Here is a 22037-nt window from a genome sequence, read left to right on the forward strand (position 1 = left end):
AGCTACTTCTGAGTGCTTCCATGAAGCACAATGGTATAAACTTTTTACCTTGGCTTTTTGTTGCATTGCCTGTTTTCTGCAGAATTTCATTTGTTAGGAACCAGAGTGTGCTGGACAAAAGTAAAAATGGACTCTTAAACTCTGCTGCTTTATACAAACACTCCTTGCTGTCCCAAACTTTGTACCTGATATCTTTAAGGCTGCACTGAACCACTGCTCAGGTGGTTAATGTTTTAGGCTGGATATGTAATTTTCGAGGCTGCATATGGAAACTGGTTTTATTTTGCTGTCCTTCATAGCTTGAGACAGGGAGAAGTATTGGTGCATGTCATGGACTGCCATGAGCTGACATTTCATGCTGCATCCTGGATGGCGTCATGAGTTTTGGTACAAATTCAGGGGGATTTAATTAACCAGTGTCTTTAGTAAACAACACAGTGCTTTTGCTTGTACAATATTTGCACAATATTTTCCAACATCAGGATTTTGTGCAAGAAATAAGTCCATTTATAGATGCAATATCTTGAATCATGTCTCATATTTCTGTTACAAAACTGTAAGCAAGTACTGTGAAAAGTCTTCTAACCAGGAGGTTATTTTTTTTTTGTATGTAACTTTTAGAATCAAGGGTTAAGAAAAGGATGTTTACTCTTGAACAGCTTCTGAATTTATTCTTGTAGCTAATTTGGTTATTTACCCGTGAAGTATAGCTTTTCTATATGTGCTAATGCTGAATATTGAGGAATATGATTATAAAAGCCAGCATAAATGGATGTGTTAGAATTCGTTATTGTTAGTATTAGAATTGTTAGTGTTCTATAATGTATTTTTTTGAGCACAGTCTATTACTTGGCAATTTTTTTGAAGCGCTGCCATTATTTCTTCAGTATGCTCTCATCATTTTTGAAAACCTGAAAATGATTTCTTCATTAAAATAATCTGCTTCTCTAAAAACAAAACAAACCCCCAAAAAACCCAACCTGAACTGAGACAAAACACTTCCTAATCCTCTATTTTACGCTACTCAAAAACATCTGCCAAGTGGATTACTTTCCATCTTATCTGCAGCACGTATTTGACATTCCTCTGCTTGTGCTTGTTACCGGATGCTGTGGCCCACTTGTGATCTCACTTGATGTATATTGGCATTATAAGCTCTCTGTAACTTAGTTGGATGATGTTAGGTAAGGCAAAATGCAGAAAATAAATCACACCTTCAGTCAAGCTTTCTTGACACTTTGCATCTTAGTTGTTTTGTAAACAAAGGTTAGTCAGTTCTTGTTTGTGTTGCCTAATTCCCCAAATTTTTTTTTTTTTTTTTTTTTTTTTTTTGTGGTTAATACATGCATTTTGCACCTCTGTATGTTTTTAACTGTGCCATGAATATCATGGTCACAGCTGATTCCCACTTGTAGGCAGCAAGTAGAACATATGGCACAGATTATCAATGCTGAACTCCTATTTGAGCCACAAGGTCAGAAATTTCATGTAAAGATCAGGTTGGTAGGTTATTGCAATGACAAGCAGTAGGGCTGAAAATCACAGGAACAACTTTCTGCATAACATTGGAGTTGCTTGTAGATTGCACTTTGCCTGGGTTTGTGTCACATTCAAAACATGCAGGTTTAGGTGGACACCCTTGTTCGCGATTGGGCTGTTGGAAAGATGAGCAGATTTTGTGGTACATTTTTTCCTGAAAGTCCTACAAGCATAAATTAATTTTGAATAATTAGGTAGTATCTCATATCTAGTTCAAGACTTTTTATGAATAGAGCTTTTTTTGAATAAGTTGTTGATAATTTTAATAAATATGGAAATAGCTGCTTAAAAACTGTTTCTGAAGCTAGCTAAACAGATATAAGGAAACTTCCTTCTGACTTTGTTTTATTTTGTAAATTTAATTTTTGCAGTGGCTTGTAGAGCTTACGCTTCCTCACTGCAACCATATGTGTACTTTGTTTCAGAGTAGAAAGAGTCCTGCTGAGGTCATGTAAAAAAGGAGCAACGAGATCTTCAGTAGAATCGTAATTAGTTTTATGTTGTTTATTAAGATGACTCAGATTTGCTACTGTGCAGTATATACAATGCTGAGGAAACAAGGATTAAGACTAGTTATTTCTTTCAGTTTGTATCAGAAATATGGTACATAGGTGAGTGCTCCCTACTGCAGGAATTTTATATTTCATTTAATTTTGTTGTGTGTCAGAGAGGGACAGAGCACAGTAAGCAACTAATTTTTCTGAAATATTTTCAGTACTAATTAATTAATTAAAAGAAAAACCCTAGCTCTGTAGTATTTTAGTTATTAACTCAATACAGCTTTATGTAGAATTCAAATCTGACATAATGTGGTCTGTTGTCCATTTGTAAGATATCCAGTGGCTGCTGCATGAGTAAAATTAGAAGCATACTTTGTTATTATATTTTTTGTATAAAGCTGCAGTAGAAGAGAAGAAATGGGCTTTACAGACTTTGATTTTTCAAAGGATCTTGAATTCCTTTGTGCTTAGGGGGGGATTGAATGGCAAACCAGTGATTCTCTCTTCCATGCTCAAATTTCAGTGCCTGTAGACTATCTTGCATTTTTCTGCCAATATTTGCCATTATGCAGGTACACAATGGAGGTTGTGATTACTATTTTGCAGCTCAGGTTTTCATGGCTTTTTGAATGAAAAATACCTCCTAAAATTACTGAATACTCAGTTAAGGATATTTCTGTAGTCCCATATAGTCTTTCCTCCTGCCATGTACAAACACTTTTCCATGTAATTGCAGTATAATTTGTAGTGTTGATGTGCATGTTCTGACTTGGATCTTCTTAGCTTGGTTTACTCCAGAAGTGGTTTAATCTAAGTAAAATTATCCCATCACATTTCCTCACAATAATCCCACTCTTAAAACAGAAACACCCATTTTAAGGATTTTATTTGTACAACACTATTGATTTGACTGATGAACCTTCTCACTATGGGTTAGGCTTTGGGTGCTGTGCTGCATTAGTTACTGTCAGGACAGTTTTGTGCCTTTGGCTTGAGGAGAATTTGCACACAACATCCATACCCCATTAGCTTACTCTTCTCCAAATGCTTCCTCTGCTCTCTGGGTCAATAAGAGCTCGAGCATCTGCAGAACATCTGTCTCAGAGCTCCCAATAGGAGTGTGGATATGCCCTGCTCTCAGAGGTGGGGTCTGTGCAAAGGTGAAGGATCCCTGTGTTTCTCAGTTCCTTTCACCCACTTAGGAGAGCTTTTATTTCCTTGAGACCAGTATTACTGGGGTCTTTCCTTCTCAATTCCCTGCACAGTTATAAGTCCAGAGAAAGAATGCTGGCTGTCAATGTGGATGTAGAATGGGATGCAGAATCTTGCATTCTTCTGTGTGGAGCTTGTGAATAGGAAGACTTAGGACAGTAGGGTGACAGAACATGCAAACTATTAACCCCATTCTGAAGGTGACTATTGCTGTCTGAGCTTGATGTGCATTTGCTTAAGCCTATTTTTGTGTGTGTGCATGTGACAGGCCAAATTTGTTCAAATATACCAAATAATCCTTGCAGTATAGAGGTTTTATTTTCCTCCTTATGTAGTGATTTTAGAATGCCCTCATTATTAAATTGCGTGAAGCATTCCTATAGTCATTTATCAGAAATGTGTGCTTATATATATATTAGAACAGATCTTATGTTTTAGAACTGCTAGCTGAGGCAGTGCCTAGCAGATGCACTACTGAGGCATTTCTTTAACAGGTACCACCACTATAAGTCTACAAATTCATTCATTTGTTTCAATGCTAGACATCCCCTCTTTCAGTTTATTAGGTGATGATGGGGTCTGTAGCTGCAGATACTTGGTGACCTATTAGATCAATTTCTGCATCAGCATTAGAAGATGATGGCAGAGTAAGTGTATCTGTATGACCTCCAGTACCACAACTCTATCCACATTTGGTGATGGTGTAGGAAAAGGAGCTCTGAGGTGGTTTTTGCACTAGAAGGGCAATAGGGCCTCCAGAGGTCTTACCCAAAAAAGCCCCATTCCTGGGATGACTTTTTGTGCTGGGTTTTTTAGCTTGTTTTCCAGCTTTTGGCTCCTTTGACATTATACTGGCCCATAAAGTTAGTGTCAAAGCCCATTTGCTACACAAGCTACAAATTATTAACTGTTGTTTTAATATCTTAGTCTATGTTTAGTTGTGTATTTTTTCATTAAGGCAGATGTTTCATGAACATGCCTTCTGGCAGTTGGTGGGAGATATATTTTCTTTTTAAGTTTCTGGAGGCAGATATTTCTTTAGTCTGAGTCTTTGTTTAGTTGACAGAGCGATTAATTTCTGTTGGAAAAGAGTTCATAATTTTTCATTTCTGTTGGCTTCAGTTTACAGAAATTCAGCAAGCTGTTTGAATTCGCTTTTGTTCGTGCTGCACAGTGTTTCTGTCTCCGTCCCCTCAAAACTGTTATAAAGTAACAAAATGAGGACATGAAGGGGATACTGTGTACATTTTCTCCCTTAACTAATTAGTGCGGAGTTTTTGTGCGGGAGATAAATTTATGGATGACCTTTCTGTTTAGTTAGGTGGCCTTAAGTATGCTGGTAGTTTGTAGAGGAAACAGAAGTGATGTGTAAAGCAGAAACTGCCGCTCTGTCTGCAGCCAGCTGCTCCAAGTCACTCGCTGTGGAAGGGCCAGATGAAGTCATGACTTTGTTTCCTGATGCTCCCACTTGAAAAGCCTGGGGAGCTGGAGTGCAGTACTGGGCTGGTGCCCAGAGTTTCATTAACTTCTTTCTCCCCCCATTTGAATCCAGGTCTCTGTTTCAAAGATGGTTGAAGGGATTTATGGATTTTCTTGATTACTTGCTTTCATAAACTATGTAAGAATAATACAAAAGGCCACCTGGCACAAAGCTGGTTACGACACAAGAAAAAGGAGCCTTTTATTATTAGAACCATTGATTGGGCAACAAGTGCCAATTTTATGTATTTGTTGTCTTGGAAACTCACTTTTGCCTCTGCTTTGGATTTCAGGAAAGTGAATTAACCTGTGACAATGTTTTCAAGCTTGGGTACTTTTATTCCTTATAATAACAGAACACTCTCTTCTGCTCTTTTGTCAAGCATGTATGTACGTTGTGGAGAACTGTGTGCACAACTAACTTTTCATCAGTGTTTCTGAGGTTATCTTTCATTGGATTAGCCAGAATTAAAAAAAAAAAAAAATCCACCATTAGGCAGCTTTTGAATTGATACAATCAACTTGTCTCTTAACTGGTATTTTATATATGCTCTGAAAGCCTTCTAGGAACATGTGACGTGTTGTGTAGCATAAGCTGACAGTTCTGTGTTATTTGAGAGGCATTTCGCACCCCCCCTTTTTTTTCTTTTTTTAATGTGTAGTCCTTTAGAAATGCATTAAAACACATTGAAATTTTATTTAATTTTCATCCTCTAAACTTGATATAAAATGTTACTGTCATCATGTTGCATGTTTTTGACTTGTCATGAAGAATTTCTGTTTATGGCAGGATTGTTTTACTTCACAATCTTTCTGACATAAAAGGTGCAATAAAGTAGCATTCGTTGGTAATGGGTGATTATTGCTATGTAATATGATCCAGATGACCACACTATCATTTTTATATATTAAAAGGAAAGAAGTAGGTATTTTTTTTGTTTATTTCATTGGTTTGTCTTCTACTGCATCATAGTTTGTTTGTGCTGATTATTGTCAATTTGTGCTTTACCTAACTTGGCAGGATTTGAATGGGTCATTTGGATTACAGACAACAATGAAAAGGAGCACTTTGAACAGAAGCATTCTACAAAATGCCCTAATTCTGTTAGTGTGGATAAATATCTGTGACAACTTTAAAGGTGGTGGGCGTACCAATGGCCTGGCTGTCTTTAGGAATGTGTTTGTTACAAAGCCTGGGTTATTTTCTCTAGTAGTAAATGCCAGTCTTGATTAGCCGGTGGTCTGGTTCTTTCTACATAGTTACAGCACATTCTCAGCTGAGAATGCTGAGATACATGTTGGTTTCCACCCAAACTGGTTACTAAGAGCACCACAAACATTTCAAAGGGCGATGTAGGAGCTGTGCTTGGCCATGGCGCGCTACCTGCAAGTTGCACAGCAGGCATTCTGTAAGAGGAGCTTGATTGTGGCTGCGGGACTGCCGTCTCAGCAGCTTGGGGCTTGCTCATTGTGCCTTCACAGGCTGAGGGAGCACTGGGGGGAAAACACTGTGCAAAGAGAAATGCTGATTGAAAATTTTTATTAGTGGTGGTTTTGTTTGTTTGCTTTTCTAAAATCTGTCATACAGACTACTAATGGCAAAAGTTTATTTATTCCAGAGCGCAGCTCTGGAGGTTAAACAAACTTTAATGTTGATCATCAGCGTTTACAGTGGTAACCTGGCTCAAGCAGATGCTGATGTTCCACATCAGAGATTAAAAGAACACTGGTGACTTGCTTAAATTATATGGAAAATACTCTACTTAGCTATATATTGAAGGGAAATAAATGTATTTGCTATCTAAACTGCTGTTCATTTTGATTCCCCTCTACCCCAACTTTGCTTCAAAACTTAATTAGAAAAAAAAGAAATGAAAGGAAAACGTTGAGTGGTCAAGCAGTTACTATTACTGAATGAAAACCTTATGATGGAGCTCTGTAATTCCTGTATTTCCTCTGAACTCTTGAATGTTTTTTCAGCCTTTTTAGCTAACATAAAGCACATGAATACCAAAGACACTAATTTCATAAAGCAAATTCGATTGAATTTCCTAAAATTTTCATAAACTCCACATTTATACAGGATCAAGCTGTAAGTGTTGTTATAATTGCAGTGTGTAGATCAGGCAGAATTCAGAGAATGGAGAAATGTGTAACCTTGGCCTTTCTATGTGCAACTTGGATGCCTTTGTTTGGAAGTTACATACAGCCACTGTGAAATTATGTTATTTGCATGTTGAAATGTCATCAAACCTTTGCAGTGTGGGATTTAATTTTCGTAATGACAGAAATTCAGGATGAAATTTCAAAGATGAAATTCCTTTTCATCAGGATGTTCTGGAGGAATTCCTCCAGCCATTCATCTTTGTAAAGTAAACAGGCATAATGTGTGAAGTCAAGCTGAAAGTCCTGCTGTTTGTCCTGCAGCCAGTTGTCCAATTGCTTGACACACAAGGGACAAATTCAGCATGTCTGTCTTCCAAGCAGCTTTTTTTTGTTTCTGTTTTATTATTTCAGGCTCTCTCACTCTTATTGATGAGCAAATCAAATGCAGGAATCATCCAAATTATCCATATAGCTAATATGTAAATTTTTTTCTCAATTAGAGGTGGTGATGGGAATTCATGAGTTGGTGTATACAGTGTATCTGAAGGGGTCTTTTGGGCTTTCCTTTAATTCTGCAATTCACGACTTCCTGTACAGAGGCAATTCAGTCCTTACCTTTTCCTTAACAATCAGTTATAAACAATTCAGCATACGGAGCTCAGAAAGGGAAATCTCTGTTCCTGCAGCCTCTGACCTGCTGAGAGCTGGTCCCCTGCAGGCAAGCTGCTGCTGGCCAGCTGTGAGTGTGAACTGCAGGAGCTTCTGGCCCCTGCTCTGACCTCGGCAGCAGCCGCCTCTGCTGCCTGCTGGGGAAGGAGCTCTCCTGTTTTTACAAGGACAAGCACTCATAGTCGCTGGTGAGAACTGACTTCAGTTGCCCTATCTCAGTAAGACAGTAGCTGTTAATCAGTATATTAGGCTTGTGAAAGGTAAACAAAACTTTTGATTCTGGTTTCCTTGTCAGACAGTGACATCTTCATTGGAAGAGATTTTGCAGAAAGCGAGCAACCCCTGCCTCCCAAGCCTGGGTGTTGCTGACATTTGGTATAATGTGTATATATACATGACTAAATGTGTGTTCTACCTATGCTGTGCATGGGAAGAACAGCACTCCTTTTGGTTTAGAGACCTTTTTCCACATTTAGTACAGCAGAGGCTGCTTTTCCCTTTCCTTTGTTCTTCCCCAAATGTTTTATCATCTTTCACTTTTTAAGTTTTGTATTGCTGTGCTTTCTTCATCACATGTTAAACACTTCGCCATAAGTGATAGGTGGGCTTGGGCACCTAAGGAGCATAAGATACAGGCAAAATAGCTGGCTTGATGGAATCTTGACCCTAAAGGAGTGAGGGTTAGGCAGAGAGGTGAAGAAAGAAGAGTGGGAGAGAGGGAGTGCATGAATACATGTGCAAAGAAGTGGAAGAAGGGTGACTTCAGAGTCTTTGTTTCTGCCCATAATTCTGTCATGACATTTTAAAACAAAGTAATTCCCTAATCTTTGGGATTCTAGAAAAATAGCTTGAAAGTAGGAGTCTCAAAGGCTTCAGAAGGAGAAGAAGGGTGAACAGATATTGTCAGCTTAAATGTGTAGGAGCTGAGAACTTTGGAACTAATCTAGTGCTTTGGGAAAGGTGCTGACCCATGATTTTTAAGAAGATTGCTGTTGGCAATATTATAATGTGAAAAACTTGGAAGAGCATGGCTAGCAAATACATACTAATGTGGATAACGCTCATTAATTTAAGTACATATAGAGGCTTCACAATCTAGTACAAAATAGTTTTAAAATAGTGTAAATAGTAGATTAATGTTAGGTCTTTGTTTTCTAGTTATGTTAGGTCTTGGTTTTCTACTTTGCTTTTTGCTGAATATTTAGAAGAAAAGTTTTGAAGATAATTAATTGGGAAAAAACCAAAAAACAAGTCTTTTTAAAATAGAACATAGTTACATTCAGGGGGACCTCAACATTAATTTTCATTTCTTTTTACTAGTGTCTGTAGATCTTTATGGTTTTTAAAGGTGCCTTACTCTTTTCTTGCTTAAAATACTTTAATGCAAAAAAAAAAAAAAAGAAAAAAAGAAAGCAGGCCGAGTTCCTGCTTAGGTTGTCAAGGGTCAATTTTCATAGCTGTCTGACCTTTTTAGACTACACCAAGATAGCGTATGTGAGATGTAGGGGGTTTTTGTGCCTGAAGTGATAAAACTATTTTGCACAGCTTGCTTTAATAAAGAGCAGATTGGTTACTAACATCAGGAGGGACTCCTACCTAAAAAAAAAACAACAAAAATGCTCTCATGGAGTGCAGTTGTCTTTCCTGTCCTTTTGATTATGGCCCAATATATTTTAAATCATGCATTGTAGCATTCTCTTCTCCTATTCCCTTGACTCTAGCTAAAACATCATCACATTTCATCATAAAAAAACTTTTTGTAATAAAAAATTATGTGGCCTCTGGGATTTTCTTTTCTGGCCTTACCTGTTGACTCTCAGTGCATACTGCACATTCTCCAGAGGGGTGGTTTATAGGCTTCATTTGTAATGTTTAGGAGGTTTTGTTTGTTTGTTTTCCCCTAGCCCAGTGAATGCTAAGGCCATTTTTACAATGTGTGCACATGAGTAACTTTAGGAATGCTGCTTGTTCTCTGACGCTTCTCAGGAACATTCAAGTGTTCCAAGTGTGGTCTTTGCAGGATGGCGACCGATGCCTTCTGAGCTGCCAAGTGCAGAGTAGCCATGTGTTCTCAGCTGTAAGGAGGCTCCAGGCAAAAAATGTTGGCCATTTGTTAGTCCCAAGCTTCTCAGAGGTTAGTTAAGAAACAAAACACAACTTTCCTGAAAATCTAATAGTTGTTGGGATGAACTAAATTAATGCAGTGCTTTGATAGGAAATAGTGAATAGACATTCCTACTATGCCAAGACAACTTTATAGCAATTTTGTTCATTTAATAGAGATTGCTGGTTTTAGAAATATGTGAAGCTGCGGAGTTGGCATATGTGCCTGTTACCTCTTAGAAAAGTAAGCATTTGCATGTCCTTTTACCAACTAGTAATAGCATGTGGGGTGTTTCCAAACCTCATAGTTCCAGAGTATGTTTTGATAAACATCCAGCAGGATGGAAAAAAGCTTACAAAAACAACAACAAAAAGCGCCCAACCACCTACATCTGAACTGAGCGGAAAAATGTGGCTGCTGATTGCTTTTATTCATAAAAATACACTCTGGCCTTCAGGATGTGCTTCTGCTTCAAACAGGCATATTATAAAACAAGATATTCTGTAAAAGGTTAATACTAAAAAGGAAGGAAAATTAGGTTTTCAGCAATGCAGCCTCATCTATAAAACAGTGTTTTCACTGTATCACTAGTTCATATTTTAATTGTCCAAGAGTGAATGGAGAGAAAACTTAAAAATGGGAGAAGCTGAGGTCTGGAGGACAGTAATAAGAGCACAGCCCTTTGGTTAGTGTTACTGGGAGGTTTTTTTTTAATGTCTGTGATAAAGTGGTATATTTCACGATAGGACTAATGCATTAAAACTCTGATGCAAAAGTAAGGAAATACTTATAGAATCAGGACTAGATGGTTTGGTTTTTTTAATTTGCCTCAACTCCATTACTTTTGAACTTAAATCAGAAAAGTGTTTTAAGAGGAAATCAATATTGTCATATCCACTGTGTTAAAAGAAAGATCAGAATAGCAATTTTCAAATGCAAAGAAAGAGCAAATGGATCAATAATAACCTTAAGCTATCTGATCTTGTATTTGATTGAGCAAATGTTTTAGCCTTTGTAAACAAACACATAAATTTAGTTATAATATAATAGACTTCTATTTCACTGAGAACTAAGATGTAATGATAGATTATTGTGAGTCGTCTGTGTTAGCAGAGTTATGAAGCAGGCAATTACCATAGGTGCTATTCTGCTTTACACCATGTTTTCTCTTGAGAATTGTTCAGTGATCAAGCTTCATTTTGTACATTGCAATTATTTTAATATTATATCCAAATCTAGGGGAAAAGAAAAGGTTGGTAAATGTTGTCTTTTGATGACACAAATAATAAAGCATATCCTTTAGTCCTTGCATACCTGGTTAAAGAGAAGAAGTTACACTCTGAGGGCTTCAGTCATGACTGTGCACATTAAAAAACCTACAAGAATTATGACCAACTTTCTTTGTAAGTACAAAACAATTCTGTTTTGTGCCAAAAGCTGTTTGGCTTTCTGGGCCAGTGTCACAGTGCCTGGAGAAGGCCAGTGAGGAAGCTGAAGCTTACATATGCCGTGTACATGGAGTGCAGCACTGGGACATAGCTCAACAAGCAGTGAGAGACCCACACCATATGGAGTGGTGTAGCACCCAGAGAGCGTCTGGGGATTCCTAAAAGTAGTAGTACCAGACAAGGAAATGGTAGAGAAAGGAATTCTTTGTTTGCCTCTGCAATAACAGGGCTCAAACTGCTCAGAAGCCATCAGAGTTGCCACATCATCTTGTGCTAACTGCATCTTTCTGCTGCAGCTTGTGGATGTGCCTTTTGGAAAGGTGAGCGTTTAGTTCTCCTGGTGCTATTCAGGGGTTTCTGGCCCCTCTGTCTTCATAGCACATTGTAACTCTGTGAGACTCTGCAAAGCCAGAAAGCATATACTTTCCCACCTACAGGTTCCTTTTTGGGTATACCTTGGGGCTAAAGTCTTGGTAAAGCAACTAGGTCAAGAGAATGAAAAACAAAGAAAATTGACGTTTGCTCTAGTTTTCTCTAAATTAAAAAAAAAAAAAAAAAAAGAAAAAAGTCCAGCATAGAGCTTTGTCTGCTAGGATAGTTGATATTCGTGATGCTTCAAAGTGGGTTTTCTTTTCTTTCTGATATTTTTTCCCCTGGCCTTCCAAAATGTGAATTAGACTTTTATATTGCTGAAGGTAGGATAACACAGAAATATTATCTCAACATTATGAAAATGCTGATTAAATACTTACTTTAAGATTTCATGAAGATGTTCAGAAAGCTGTTAAATGTTCCATTTGCTTTTCAATTTTTGAAAATCCATCTATTGTGTAAGTTAGTTGCATTAGATTTTGGGGGTTCATTTCTGATGGAGCGGAAAATGTAAAAGACGTGAAGCTTTTTGGATAATGTGATGATGTTGTCTTAGTGAATTTCAGCAGATTAGGTATCCCACATTATAAGAAAGATTTTGATGATCAAATTCAACAGGTTTTTTAAAACTGCTCTTTTAGAGGCCAGCTTCTGAATTCTGCATTCAGGTCAGAGCTCAAAGTCTGACCCTTAGGCTTAACACACATAGTAAAGAAGTATGTTCTTTGTAACTAAGAGGCAGACTTCCAGTGACAGATACTTTTTAGTCCAGTATCACTCAAACATCCTGACTGAATTACTTCACAACTGTAAGAGAATTGAACATAAGGAAAACAATTTACACTGAGCCTGACAACTGGAGAGCCAAGGTCAGTGTCATTCCACAATCTAGATTGCATTGGGGAATTGCTTAGAAACATTTTGTAGTGTTAATTGTTTTATGGCTACTCTGGAGTGAAAGTCTGCTTTATTCCCAAAGCTGAAACCATGAGAATGTAACGTTTTGTTTTTAAATGGACAGATTTATGTCAATGAGGAGGTATTCAAGTCCCAGTATAGGATGTGGTCCAACTTCTCTCTCAACAGCCGTGCTTGCTGTGTCCCCTACTTTGAGTTATGCCCAAGTGAACAAGCCACAGACACACTATTTGCTATATTGAAATCAGGTAGTGCTCAAAAAATATAATCATCCTTTTTGCCCAATCAAATTTGGCTCCCTGCACTATTACAAAAGATAGAGGAGAACTGAGACATTTTCCTCCGGCATGCCTCTTTGCCTTTTGGTATAGTGTGTATTTCAGACTGTGATTCCACTGGGTCCTTGCCAGGGCATCCTTGGAGATGATGCTGGGGTTGGCTGTCCTGGAAGCATCTCCTGATGCTTCCCCTCTCTCCTCTGGTGTGGTCGTGCAACAAGTAGGGAACAGATGTTGCTGAAAGCTGACAGGTTGCTGCTTGGGAGGGAGGGGAAGGGAGACAGGGCAGTGCAGTAAAAGGGGGCAGCTGGAAGGTGGTCCCAGGCTGGAGAAGGGGAGGGCAGATCTTGAGCTTTCAGCACTGGCTCACACAGATTTAATAAAAGCAGCTGAATTTGAAGAAGAATGTTGTTCAAGTAACCAAGGCAACTGTTGGACCTCAGCAAAATGATTGGCTTTGCTAATTGTATTTATTGCAAGATTTGGCAGAGTTAATTGGAAGAAGGTGGTATTATTTTTGACTGCTTAGAGTATTTCTTTGTAAATAAATGTCAGCTGAGCTGGATTCATTACGTCTTTCTTGAGTTCTGCTTTTTCTAGTGGTTCCATGGGAACCACTGAACCACTGTATTAATGTGACTAATACTCTGTGTAGACACAAAAGTACAACAACCCCCACAACAAAGAAGCAAATAACACCCCCTACTTGTCAACAGGTATCAAAAAGAGTTTAGCAAAAGATATTGTGGGTGTTAGGAAATAATTAGAATATCCTGAATTATCTTAAGGAACTACCATTAAGAAAAGCATTGCTTTCAGAAAAACTTTTTCAGCTCAGTATAAAACAGTATCTCTTGTTTTGTATTTACTGAGCCTTTTTGCTGTACTTAAACAGTATAGCAATGAATACACTTCCCCTGAATTTCCATGAAAAGTAGAAACATATTATCATTTGAATTAGTTAACCAAGGCTTATGTAAAATGAAAAAGATACTTGTGCTGAAACAATGGAAGTATGCAACCCTACTGTATGTAACAGGAGAATGCACATGCTGTGTTATGTGTGGGTAGCTGCGTGTGCAGATGTACTGTGGTAGGACTTGGAAGTTGAATAGGGTTAAATTCTTAGAGGTGATATATGGGATGTGGTTTTTTTAAGGGTACTTTAGTGACTTTTCAAGTTTAACTTGAGAATTATGAAAGAATTATTTGAGGACTAAAGGATTATATGAACTTGAATACAGACCAAGTTAACACAAAAATAAAGGGGGCTTTGCCTTCTGAAAAGTTGATATTTATTTGTGCCAAAGTACAAGACCTCTAAATGCCACAGAAACTTTAAAGTTCTGCTTGACATGGGCTGAATTAACAGTAATGTTGGATTTGTGCAACCAAATAAAATATTTTTGTTGTGACTGTTTATTGAAAATTAATTTTTCTGGGACTGCATGGCAATCTATTAGTTGGGTTCCCATGAAGGAAGCAAATAATTTTAGGGGGCCTTTCAGTGTATTGTATAAAAAATATCAAGTTCTTCAAGGTTTTGCCTTGTAGAGCTAAATTTCAAACTACTTTTTTTCTTACTGTTCTTGAAGACAGCAATTAACATCCTTTACAATCACAGAGCTTGTGAAATGCAAAGTGAACTGTAGTATTTTTAGATGCAGAAGTTTTAGTTGAATTTATTTCCTGTTTACTGTAGAGAAGGACCAATTAGCCATGCTAACTAACATTCTCTGCAGACCACATCACAGCTTGCTGTGTTTCTGTAATTCTGGCTACCAAGCTCAAAATACAGAGGTAGAGCAGGCAAAAGTCCAATTGATTCAAGCTTGATTTTATCCATCTTTCAAGGGAGTATTTACTACTTACTGCCTGCACAGTAAAGGAGGATGAACCTGGTTAGTTGGTGACCATGAAGAGTTAATTGCTAGTTTTTGAAGCCTGTAGGCTAATTCTTAAAAAAATTATTTTTCTTAATAAATTAATACTCAGGACGTTGACTAACAGTACTAAGTAGTGGATCTGTTTTTGCTGATGAAACCTGTGACTATTTTACTTTTTGATTTTTAGGGATCTTAGAATCTATTTGCAAATTTTGCACAGTATGAAAATTTGATGGTTTTCAGGAGTTGTACTTAATACTAAAGAATCATTTCAGTACTTTTTTCTTATTGTGAAGATGAGCTGTCAGTATCTGTGTCAAACTCTGCTGTCTGAACAAGCAAAAGGAGTCTTTAATAGGTCTGTCAGCACTCAGCCCCACTGAGACAAAACACAGCATTACAAATACATAAGTGCTGACTCAACAAATTTATTGTATCTGAAGCAACTCTTGTTGGACTTTTCCAAGCACATTTGAAAGAAATTAATAGTTTTTCCACTTCTGGTTGTTAGAGATGTGATGGAAAGCCAGTCTTTGCTATGTAGAAATAGTCACTTTGAGAAGTACTTCCTTGCACATGCAGTCATTCAAATAAATAGGGCTGGTTAATATAAAAAGTAAAAATTGACAGTAGAAAGAGTACAAATTTTAAAACCAAAATGCTTAAGGATAGTGTATATAGATAGAGTAAATAGAGGATTTACTTTTGTAGCCTCAAACAGTGAATGTGTTTGAACTCTGTCTCTCAGCATGAATCACAGGTTTGGAGGAGAATTAGGCCAGAGCTTACATGAGTTTGATTGCTGTACATTAAGGTTATATGAGCTTGTTCCTAAGGATACATTAACAGCAACAACTAGAAAGTTATTTTTGGAGAAGGTTTTACCAAATATTTAATACATTAAATATGAATTTAGCGTGAAGTGGATTAAGATGTGCAAGTGTTCCAGTGGTTTTTAATCTCAGTGATAAATTGCATTTGCAGTGCTTTGCAGTTATCCGTGTAAAATTGTCGGTGTTGAGCGCTGCTGATCATTACTTAGACATTTTCTCTGTCATCCCCAGGAAAGATGTCTCGAGACCGGGCTCTCAGGAAGCAGCAGCAGCTGAATAATTTGGTAGCAGCAGTGACAAAACTTGCAAAACCTGGAAATTTGATTGTGGATTTTTGCAGTGGAGGGGTAATGTATGTTTTTGTTTATGTGGTGCAATTTCTTTCAGTTTTCATCTTTGCAGTGCTAGGTGGTTGCTGCTGCAAAGAAAAGCAGATGTGCAGATGCTGAAATTTTAGCTGCTTTCAAAGGTTCTCTCATTGCTACGGGGATGCTCATCACATAATTAGTGAACACCAGGGAACACTGAAAAGTGACTCAGATTTTGTTGTTTCTTTTTGTTTTCACAGGGCCATGTTGGAATTGTTCTTGCTTATATGATGCCATCATGTCAGGTAAATCCTCAATAAAAAGATTTCTGGTAATCATCTTTAAAAGATGTGTATGTAGAGAGGACATATAGAGGTCACAGTTGTCTCAGCAGAGGACTTAGGATTGGAACATGCAAATTGTTTAGCATAATCCCCAAATGAGTGTGGTGCTTTCCAGAGAAGACAAAGATGGTAGGAAAATATATAAAATATTTTCAAGCTGATTAATATTGGCAAGTATTAAAAGTCTTTGATTGTTCCCGGGTTTCCAGCTAAGGTTGTAGATTTCAGACTCTGCCACAAGTGATTCAGAGGTTTTCTTAACAAACTACAAAGTTTTCTGCTTGGTAATGTTGTACTTTGATTTCTCAGTATTATTTTGCCTTACTTTCTCCTGTGTGTGAAATTCAGGTGGTACTCATAGAAAATAAGGAGTTGTCTCTGATCCGTGCTAAAGACAGAAGTGATGAACTAGGTTTAAACAACATTTGGTTCATTCAAGCAAATTTGGACTATTTTAATGGGACTTTTAACATTGGGGTAAGTGATTATAACTTTACAATTTCAAAACTTCTGTCTGATTAATTATTCTTAAAACAACTGATATACATGAGAGAATAAAATTCTGTATGTCTATACAGACTGAAAGTAAATGAGATTAATCTTCTGTCTAGAATTTTGCATCCCTAGTGAAGAATAAGGCATAAATAGTATTTTGTCGCTCTGTGAATATTCCTGTCATCTAGGTTTTTATGCTGTTAATAGAATGTGAACCTGTGTGGCAAGGTGCAAGCTTTCCATGCAAGACTGACTGTTCTTTAAATCATCCATCTAAAAGCCTGTTTTGACTGTAGCTGGGGATAGGTAATGCTGAAGGTTTATGGTACATGAACAGTGCTGTTTAACTGTTTGGTTGGTTTATTTAAGAAAGGAAAAGAAATTTAATGCAGGAGAAAGATGAGAAAATAAATGGCTTTAGCCCAGTCCTTCCAAGTGCAAATTTCCAATTCTCTGGTTTTATTTTCTGTGCTACATTGTCATATAAATCTCAGTGCGTGAACTAGAAAGCTATTTCAAAATACCAGGATCTCATGAATAATACACTGAATTGTGTGTGTGAAATGCTTAATAGTTGTTTTATGAAGTGAGTATCCAATTTTGTGGTCATTGGAATTCTGGTCTTGATTTCTGGGGGCCCATTTTAAAGGTTTTAAATGTTAACCACAGGGTTAACATTGTATTAACAATGTTAACCCTGTGGAGTTTTTATTTAATAAAAAAAACCATTATATTCTCTCTTTCAAGTTTTGTGACAAGGGAGATATTGAAGTATATGTCAGAAGAGTTCACTTGGAAATTCTTCTTTTCCAGCCCTTCATTTCCAAATATCTGCATTAGTCTTCACATTTTATTTTGTTTCACATAGTGAGTTCAATATGTAGGGTATACTGAGAAAGCTTTGTCTTGAATTTTATTTGGGATTTTCTCTTAACTAATTGGGTTTTCAGAAAGCCAAAGAAATCATTTGGTATAGCAGGTCATAAAGGCTCAGCAAAGCTACTGGTTTATCTGCTGCTGTTTTAAGGTCTCTTTCTGCAAGCAAAAAGAGCAAAGCAGAGAGCTAGCTTTGTTTTCTACTTGGATGGATGAGGAAGTAACTATAATTGCATTCCATGATAATCTGATAGCTGTGATATTAAGATTCTGTTTCTGATGTAAAACTGATGTTTTATTTTTGTTGTTAAATTCATATGAGCAGAAAATTTCATTGTGCAATTATTTTCTTGTTAATTTTTTAGTGTTTTGCCTGAGACAAGAATATTTTTTTCCATCTGTATGCAATTACAGTTCAGTTGATGATTAATGGTCTCCTCAGCTGAGCTTACAGCAAGCAGACTGGAAACAAAAAAGACTTTGTTTTAATCTATATCTGAGAGCAAAGTTTTTATCTTCCAGTTGCTCTACCTTGAAAAAGAGCTTTGAACCCTGAAATTTGAGCTCTGCAGTCTTAAACCTCTTCTCTAAACGTACAGTGAACTAAAAACAAAGCAAGCAATGTAGTTTAATAAATCCACACTGCTGCATAAAATCAGAAATATGCCTCAAAAACATCCTTGGTTTAAGTATGCACCAGGTCTACTCTTTGTGGTGCTGAGCACATGGGAGGAGGCAGAGAAGGTAATGCCCCATTTCAGTGGTGCATTTGGCATCCCAGCTGTAGACAGGAAAGAGCTGCCTGTGTTCCCTTGCAGTATATTGAGTCATTTGCTTTTCTGTAGGAGAGCAGAAAGAATTTGGGTGCAACCTCTATGTTGCCCAAACACGTCAGTGCTCGCAGGTAGTTGTGATCAAATGTTATTTTAGTTTCAGTTGAAGAGCCCCTCACTAACAAAAAGAAATAAAAGAATAAGGAGAGGAAAAAAATAATTAAAGGAGGGCAAGTTGTATTTGATGCCTCCCCTAGCTCCAGTGTTTGTTTCCTATAGGTTTTACTCAGTACTTGAAAATCAAATTATCTAAATTTATGCACAATTTTTTCCTTTAGATATGACCTTCAGGTATATCTGCTTCTTCTCATACTGCTTAGTTCAAATCCAGTTTTGACATAGTTCTTTCTGTTTCTAGGTCCTTTTTGCTTGACAAAAACTTTTTACAAATCACCACATAGTTTTTCTGTTATTATGTATTCCACAACTACTATTTTTCCTGGGGATTTGTGTTTAATTTATTTGAGATGACAATGAAGTGCACCTGCCTTTTGAGTGCTTTTGGGGAGTGACCCTTCTTCAGTGAATGTTAATGAAATACACCCTAAATTTTCCTCAACATAGATATGAAGGAGAGAAATGAAAAACTGGAGAATTAAGGACCAGGCCTTCTGTGTAACAGCTTTAGTTGCAAAAATTTCCTCATGCATTTAATTAACTAAGTCAACCAAAAAAAAAAATGCTGGATTGTATTTAGAATGTTCCAATGACGAATTTCCCTGTTTTCTTTGTTGTTTTTCCTGCTGTAGGTGGCCCTGCACGCCTGCGGGGTGGCCACAGACATGGTGATTGAGCACTGCCTCAGGGCACGGGCAGCCTTTGTCATCTCCCCCTGCTGCTACGGCTTCATTCAAAATACAGTCAAGTTCAAATATCCACGAAGGTAAACTAAAGTTTGCAAGATAAACCCTGAAATATCAATTTAAGAGAAGGAATAAAATCCTAAAAGAGTATAGAGTTAATAATTTGAGGGTCATTGAGAATGACCAGGCCATTGAGAATGACCAGGCTAAGCTGATTCACACTTACAATGAAACTGTTTCCTCCTGTTTGTCAACCCATCCTCATGGGCAGATTGGTAATTCCTGGATTATTTTTTTTCTCGATTTATCTATTCATGGTTCAGAAGGATTTATACAATCATCAAAGTAGATACAGTATCTTCTATGCAGACCTTCTACCTTCAAATCACAAAGTTAATAGAAAACTCATGAAAATTACTTTAAGAAGGGGAATTGACATTTTAATGTTGGAGGAAGATGTAAGCAGTCAGTGTAAAGAAATGGGTCTGCTTTATACCACAGTTTACGGCTTGTAGAACTCCTTCGATTTATTCCCAAGTAGATAAGCTCTCCTGTGTTTCAGTTCATATTTTTAATACTTTTTCAATGGATTGTGTACATATTTTGTCTTCAAATCTGCCTTGTGGGAGATACTAATGTATCTCTTGCTTAAGAATTTTAATGTCTTTGATATAAATAAAATGTAAAAGATAAGCAAAAAGTGGCAGAAGATAAAAGGTTAAGCAGCTTCTGAGTCAGAACTAGGTGGAGGAAAAGGGTTGTGTTTTAGTTGGTGGGTTTTTTTTGTTCATAAAACTGAGCTTTGAATTTTGGATGTTGAAGATGAATTAGATTTAATTCTACCAGGAATTACATCAATGACTTAAGTATATATTTGCTAAAATAAGAAACTGAAACACGCAGTCTTAAAAGGTATCAACAAATCTAAAAAGATAATATGCATTCATGTGAAATATTTTTCATACTTTTCTATAGTATCAAAGTGTTGTGGTACAGAAGTGTATGGAAAGTAATTTTTTATAACTTGTCAGTTTGATAACCTTTGCATTTAACTGTTCTTTCTTAGTCAATTTGATGCTTCCATCTCTTTTGTTTTCTCTTGTGACACAACAATACAAATAAGTCTTCTAATGAAGAGGCAATAAAATTCCAAGCATTCTAAAATTAACAGGCCTATAATTTTTCTCAGTAGATTTGTTTTAAAATTGGCTGGTTAATGTTTAACTTTTCACCAGCTTAATTTTTAGACCACAGTGACCGGAAATGATCACTTAGAAAATTTTTGTTGCTGTGGATGCTGCAAGAATGGTTGTGTTTGCTGAAATTTTCAGTCTAATCTCATAAGTCTGTGAAAAACTATCAGCCTGGTCTTGAGCTACATTTTGAGCTACATTGCTTTTTCTTTTTTTCCTTATGTTATATGATCATAAAACATGATAGCCTGGCCACATCCCCATAGCAGCTGTGTTCTGTACCCAGTTCCATTGTAAAGACCCTTTAGCTTTGTGATACAAACAAAATATATGTGTGTGTTATTAAATATATGTAAAGTGTTTGTGTGACAGTGAGAAAACCATAGTAAGTACATGTTAGCATTCATAATGATTTAAAGAGAGAATTTTTATTAATAACCTAGGAAAAAAAACCACCACTAAATACACTTTTGTAGTGAACTGGAACTGTAATGGGTTTTGGTATTTTTAAAGCCTTTCTGTATGATACAGATATTGCTGGTTTTTTAAAAAATGTGTTCAAGTATATAATGATTGCTTCTATTTTCCACCTTTGATGTTTTCAGATGTGAATTTAATTGATCTATTTTTTTTTTCAGTCATCAGTTCAAAGAAATTTTGTCCTACAAGGTATGTAAAAGGACAGAGGGAAGATGTTTATGTGCAGTTTCCTGCATTTCACTGGGTCTTCTTATCAAATGAAATATAGGTACTTATCTTCTAATTGCGAGGAGGGGCATGTGTTATGTGAAATGTTCATTATTAGAGCAGGTGCCATTGTGTTTTCTCTCCACCATCAATTTTAAAGGCTTTTTTCTTCAATAAAATTAAATAGTTTCTCCACAAAAACCCCATTTGTTTGTCATAATGTCTAAGTGAGCTGTTCCTAAGGTACTTCAATGTGTATCAGTTAAAAATTACAGGATACCAATTTGTTTAGGTGTTAAATACGACTGTAGTAATAAACATTAGATTCCTCCCTCTAATATATTTCTAAAACGTTGGACATAGTAAATGGGAAGAGCTTAAACAGATCAGCAAGAATTTAATACAGTATTTATATTCTATGCAGTTTTAAAAATGTTGTTAAAAGTTATTTTTTAAATATTAAAGTGTGTTTTGACCCTGAGCAGCTGGGGTCTGTGGAAATAATCTGAGAGTAACACAGGAGAAATTATCACTGAAGCATACAGATCTGACAGAGTGAAGGGTAACAGGAGAGTGGAAAAGGAAGAGCAGAGAGCCGGGCAGCAGAAAACTGGTACTGATCTGTTAAGTTTTGTCGTGTGACTTTAAACTAGTTAGTGATGAGCAACTCAAAATTTGAGGGTTAGAGGCACTTAATGTGGCATGGAAAGAACGTGTTTCCTTCTGAAAGAAGCAAGGTTATGTAAACTTACAGCTCAAATCCTAGACAGGACTCTTGGCTTTTACAATATAGAAGTGATTTTTGGAAGTGCAGAATAATTCTTTGTAAAAGAAATATGGAAATAAAGGAGAGTATTTCTGATATCCAAATGCTTTTGGAAACAGTGGGCAGTGCAAAAATAATGTATGTGGCAGGAAAATAGAGATTATCCTCTTTGATCCCTAAATTAGAGAGAGTTTTAAGGATTCAGAAAATCTCCAGCCATCTTATAAGGGAAGGTCACTTATCAGGTAATAAATGCCCAAAGATTGAGATGCCAGAAGCCACATGATGGATTATTTTTCCCATGATTAATGTTCCTTTCAGCATCACTGTGACATCATCTCAAAGAACTCAGGTTTCAGCTCAGAAAAAATTTATTTACTAGCATTAT

The 22037-nt window shown here is 36.8% G+C and overlaps 1 protein-coding gene across 5 annotated transcripts in view; it reads left to right on the top strand.

Moving 5' to 3' along the window:
- Positions 1-22037, top strand: part of GSTCD (glutathione S-transferase C-terminal domain containing) — a 46066-nt gene that overhangs the window by 18367 nt on the left and 5662 nt on the right. For all 5 annotated transcript variants that reach the window (XR_005954092.1, XM_041424498.1, XM_041424496.1 and 2 more), the window contains 5 exons: positions 15576-15691; positions 15913-15957; positions 16345-16473; positions 18950-19083; positions 20835-20865. Coding sequence is in view for 4 of the 5 variants with exons in the window: in XM_041424498.1 (XP_041280432.1) it covers positions 15576-15691; positions 15913-15957; positions 16345-16473; positions 18950-19083; positions 20835-20865 (455 nt within the window). In the remaining variant the exon portion in view is untranslated. The remainder of the gene's footprint in view (positions 1-15575; positions 15692-15912; positions 15958-16344; positions 16474-18949; positions 19084-20834; positions 20866-22037) is intronic.

The sequence above is a fragment of the Onychostruthus taczanowskii genome, unplaced genomic scaffold (assembly GCF_017590055.1).
Source record: "Onychostruthus taczanowskii isolate IOZ18803 unplaced genomic scaffold, ASM1759005v1 scaffold82, whole genome shotgun sequence".
In the NCBI taxonomy this organism is placed as follows: domain Eukaryota; kingdom Metazoa; phylum Chordata; class Aves; order Passeriformes; family Passeridae; genus Onychostruthus; species Onychostruthus taczanowskii.